We start from the raw sequence: 5,000 nt of genomic DNA on the forward strand, positions 1-5,000 counted from the left end.
GGGAGGGAGCGCGGCGGAGGGAACCAAACCGAGCGCGAAAGCCTGGAGGAGGAGGAGGAGGAGGAGGAGGAGGAGCGGGCTGGACGAGCAGGCGCGACGCGGCGCTACTTGGTACTGGCACCATGGCGGTCCGGGCTGGCAGCCCCCGCTACCACTTGCTGTTGTGATCAATATCTTGCAATAATTCATTCACGATACGTTTCAATGACTGGTTCAGGGTGACCCGCGACTTGTCTGGTCTGCTCGAATGGGTGAATGTCCTCAGAGATTTCAGACGTAACAGTCTATCAACACCCCATGCAAACCATAATTGATAACATGCCGAAAAGCAATGATAATTTTCAATTCTGTCCTCACTAAATCTCTTTAGCTTAAATGCAATGATATCATAAACCTGTAAATAAATAGATAGTATAAATAGCCACATATTTGAGAACCAGATCCTTTTCATCCTTCAGAAAAAAAGAAAAATGAAACAAAGGAAAATGCGATCATGAAAACAGGCCATCAAGGGATAACTACCGATCTTTGGGCCCACTAAAGTGAAGATGACCTTCATCCAGACGAGGCATGGTGACCTTCCTCTCGGAGTACTACTGGCTGGAGCTCCTCGCGGGGCAACACTGCTCGCGCCGGGCTGGAAACTCACCAGGAAACCTTCTGCTGCCTGCAAAACCTCTCCTCTCTTTCATCCTCTCATCCTCTCTTTAAATCGTTATATTGGGTTTGGTTGTTTTTTCCATGTATATATATCATGTTTATGTAATCACCGTGTATGATTTTTTCTGCAACTAAGAACAGATAACAGAAACAACTTAATGCATTGCAAGATTAAGAATAATATGCTATAAATCAATCGCGAGGCTCCAAGATGTCGCGAAATGGACATGCTAAGTAAGAAAAGGCTTGACTTCATTTTGTCTTATTTTCAGATGCTATATATATCAACAACTGCTGATACAAATACATCTTATTAGATTAAACTGCATGTGCCTTTTGGTGGCGTGAGGCGAGGGTGATACTGCGCATGGCAACCTCTGCCTGCCGATTCAGACTTCTAGACAGATCTTCTAAGCGATGTGCTAAAAGTGAAGAATAATGTCTTAAACCAGTAAAGCTCTTCATTGTTGTGTCATGTGAAGTACTCGTAAAATGAAAATCATTATTTTCACCATATTCCAATATTTGCATGCGCCTCTTTTAGTCAGTTTGAAAACTGCGGTTGGATGGTACTCTCTTTTGCTGGAACGCATGGTGCTAAAATAAATGTTTCAGAAAAAAAAACTACAAGATAATGAACACTGACACCTGAATGAGAGCGAGAAATACGGCGGAATCCAACAACCTGTTAATTAAGTGACTGCCGAAATATGATCCCGCCCGTACGTTTGTGCGAACGTATCCTCCAAGGTGCCACATCCAAAGAAGTGTTGCGAATTTTCTTCTCATGGCTAACGCGAACCCCATGGGAATAGTCTAGCGTAGTATTACTGTCAACAAACAAGGACATGGACAGGCCAGGCATAGCATGCAGATTGTGCAAATCTCACTAGGATGGCGTGTGGCATCCTCCTCTTCCTCCTCCTCCTCCGTCAGCTGCTGCTCCTTCTCCTCTCCTTCGTGAGAGCTCTTGCCTTGGCGGAACTCCCCAAACGCGACTGGGTAATTCCGGTGATGTAGGACATGTCAGCTATACGACGGGGGGCGAGGCTAGCCCTGCTACGCAATTTTCTTATTATCTTCACATGCCAACTTCGTTTCAGGCAATACGCTGACAAGGCCTCGACAAGGAAGACTGCCAAAAAACGATGTAATTTACCTCAGGATGAAAACTTGTGAGGCAGATTGATCTTGGGGGGAACTGTAAGCGATCACGACATCTCCCTTTCCGAGAACCTGGGTCGAGGGAGGGAACTGCGGCAGTGCAGCGGCTGCGAAAACTACGGCAGTGTGCTCCCTTCCTTGCTCTGCTTGGGCGAAGGAATTGCTTAAAATGGTTCCTTTTATTTGAGTATTCAGTAATGTGAAAGCCTTCGTTTCTTAGGAACGTGAATGCATATTACTTGTTTGTTGTTTGTCGGTTAATATACGTCAAGGATGTAATTTTTATTTAATCGGACGGGCTAGTATGATATGAGCATGTGTCCCATATAATATAGAGTAAGTATAAAGGAACCCATTTGTAAACTGTTTAAAACATACTGAAGACTTAAACGTTAAGGATAAATAGGTTATCCCATTAATTAAAAACTAAGAATGGAATATATGTTGTATTCCTGAAAGAGAATAGGCCAGTTATGTCCTACAAAACACGGGTATAATGCGCCGTATGCTTAATAGACGTGAATCCCCGTTATACAAATTTGTTTACATTAGTTTAATCAAGTATTGTCCTTTCCTGTGGCGATTTATGTAAGAAAAAAGAAGTGCTGAAGATAAAAATCAATATGGACAGAGAAATTTTATTACTCATAACCATTTACATTTATTTCTCGTTCTCGATTTCTCACGTGTCCAAATGAATATTGCATGACACATGTAATATACATAATGGCAGTGAAGCAGACAAAAGCTATAGTTAGACTTTGATTAATCCAAGTTGAACGACCTAAAGTATATGTGCTCTTTAATGAGATAAATATCATCGGCTGTTAAGTGCAACATAAGCGTGGACTCTGAGCGCAACATGGGCAGAAGTGCATTTCTATGAACCAGTCGAGTATTAGGCTTCGAGGGAACTTTACATCATATAGCATTTTTTTTTTTTTTATTGCTCGACGACAATTTATGCTGACACCGTAGTACTTTCCTGCGCGTGGGAAGAGCAGCTTCAATAGAGACAGAAAATCCTCAGTGAACTTTCTTACGATCGTTTCAGTTCAATCTGTGGCATTGCGTGGCCTTAAGAGTAAAAATGGCTAGATATATGCCGGGTTGCAAGGGTCATAAGTATTATTTTCCATTGAGACTTCATTACGCCCATGCTAATTTTAAACGTGTAAAATATTTTCATTCCGGGAAATTGCTGAGTAGTGCCAGTTTTAATTCGTTAGGCTACGAGGTTAACAAATTCATACATGTAAACTAGAAAGGTTAACAATTTGGACCACGCAACTGATCCACTAAATCAAAGTATAATTTTGTCGAGAGGTATGCCACTGCACAATATTGTTCATGTGCTATAACAGGCCATGGCAGTTGGTGTTAACATGCTTCATGCGAACATCCGGCCTCGATCGTGTGAACATTCATTCTCGGTCGATTTTGAAAACAAATGTGCCACACACTGTGCACCGATTAACTCTTATTTTTTTTATTTCCTTAGTGTTTTCTCGAAAGGACAGCCATCCTGACTTTGCCCGTGTGACCTAGTTCTGTAATTTATTATAATGTTGTCATGAAGAGGTTATTGGTTGTTTCATTCTTCTCGTTCAGTTTGACATCAATATCACTTTAGCGTAACACGTTTTTTTATCGTAATTTCTAATTGATTTCCTTCTCAGTATAAACATGAACCTGCATTGAGTAATTTAACGAAAAAGGGCAGAGTGAGTGACCTTTCAGAGGTCACTGACCCCATTAGGATAGGAGTGCTTATTGAAGCGTACATAAGTAGATGGCTCATCGTAGTTTATTCTATAACTGTTTGTAATGTAAAACGAACAGTGGCGAATTAAAGGAGAAAATATACATCTGTATTATTATAAATATAATGACGCTTTTCATGAAGCAACAAAGGCTCTAAAGACATGCTACAATTGTTAGAATTGAATTTATATATATTTGATTAAAGTATTATATGTACTATATTGAGAACATCGTGCATGCAATTTGCAAGTGATCCGCAGAAGATGGGTGCGGCGCCTACCCCCAGGAGGGCGGGGAACTGGTGTGAGGGAGCGGGTTGGCATGAGGTCAACTTTACTTCGCATGCGCATTCTTCTGGTGGATATTTCAAAGGGCAGGTTAGGTAGAGGATTAGTATTAAGCAGTGGGTGAGAATATGTGTTATTATTGTTTCGTGACCTGACAACATATGAGGCACAAAGCTAGTGCTGCATCCTAGTGCATCGCGAATATCATGCACCATTCCTATCATGCAGTCTTCTTTCGCTTTGCCTTCGGTGGCAGAGCGAATAAAGATTAAGAAGCATATGTTAGTACAGCACACGGGAGGTGATGCGATCTCATCAACAGGCGGAGTTACCTGGCGGTGTTGACGGACGGCGCAATGTTGAAGAAAGCTTGTTTGTTCCCATCGTTGATGACAGCGGTTCCGGAGGAGACAACGCGCTTCCCCTTAGCGTTGGGACGCCCTTTGACGCCCTGCTGACTGCTCTTGCCGGTAGTGACAATTCGCTCTTCAAAACCCCCTTCCGTTCTGAAGGAGATGGACTCTTTCGCGGTGCCATTGTTGCTAAAATGGAAAGTCTTGGTGACGGTGGCACCCGTGCCTGGCCTCAGGGCGGGGCCGGAGGTAATGATGGTCCTCTTGAAAGACGGCGACGTGTTGGTGGTTGTGGCCGTGACGCCCCAGCGGCCGGGGGTCCTCACGATGACGGTTCCGCCCGTCATGGTGCCTCCGGGGTCCTCCTGGAGAAGCACCTCCTGCGTCTCTTCCTTCGTCTCGACTTCTTGGTTCGGTTTGGAGCAACATTTACCCATTCAGGTGACTCACGCTTCTCTGATATACAACCTTAGAGGGGGCGGGGGGTGTCAGTACCGAAAACAAAGCGCCGGGATAGACATCATATTTTCGAATGGTTCCTTTCTTGTAATACAATTAGAGTTAGAGAGAGACAGACAGACAGACAGGCAGGCAGAGAGCCAGACAGATGCAGAGTCAGTGACAAAGACAGAGACACAGGCAGAGACAGACAGATAGCGATAAGAGAATTAGGAAGGAATACAGTGTACGCTCACTTATATGAAAATACTACATGGAGTATCCTAATGTATTTCCGTAACATACAGTTAAATGATAATGAAAAGAAGATTGA

The 5,000-nt window shown here is 43.2% G+C and overlaps 1 protein-coding gene across 1 annotated transcript in view; it reads right to left on the reverse strand.

Annotated features, from left to right (window-relative positions):
• Positions 1 to 5,000, reverse strand: part of LOC113812525 (uncharacterized) — a 29,533-nt gene that overhangs the window by 23,316 nt on the left and 1,217 nt on the right. Inside the window, exon 2 of the mRNA XM_070129196.1 lies at positions 4,208 to 4,696. Coding sequence (XP_069985297.1) covers positions 4,208 to 4,665 — 458 coding nt within the window. The 5' untranslated portion in view covers positions 4,666 to 4,696. The remainder of the gene's footprint in view (positions 1 to 4,207; positions 4,697 to 5,000) is intronic.

This window comes from Penaeus vannamei, chromosome 13, assembly GCF_042767895.1.
Source record: "Penaeus vannamei isolate JL-2024 chromosome 13, ASM4276789v1, whole genome shotgun sequence".
NCBI lineage: Eukaryota > Metazoa > Arthropoda > Malacostraca > Decapoda > Penaeidae > Penaeus > Penaeus vannamei.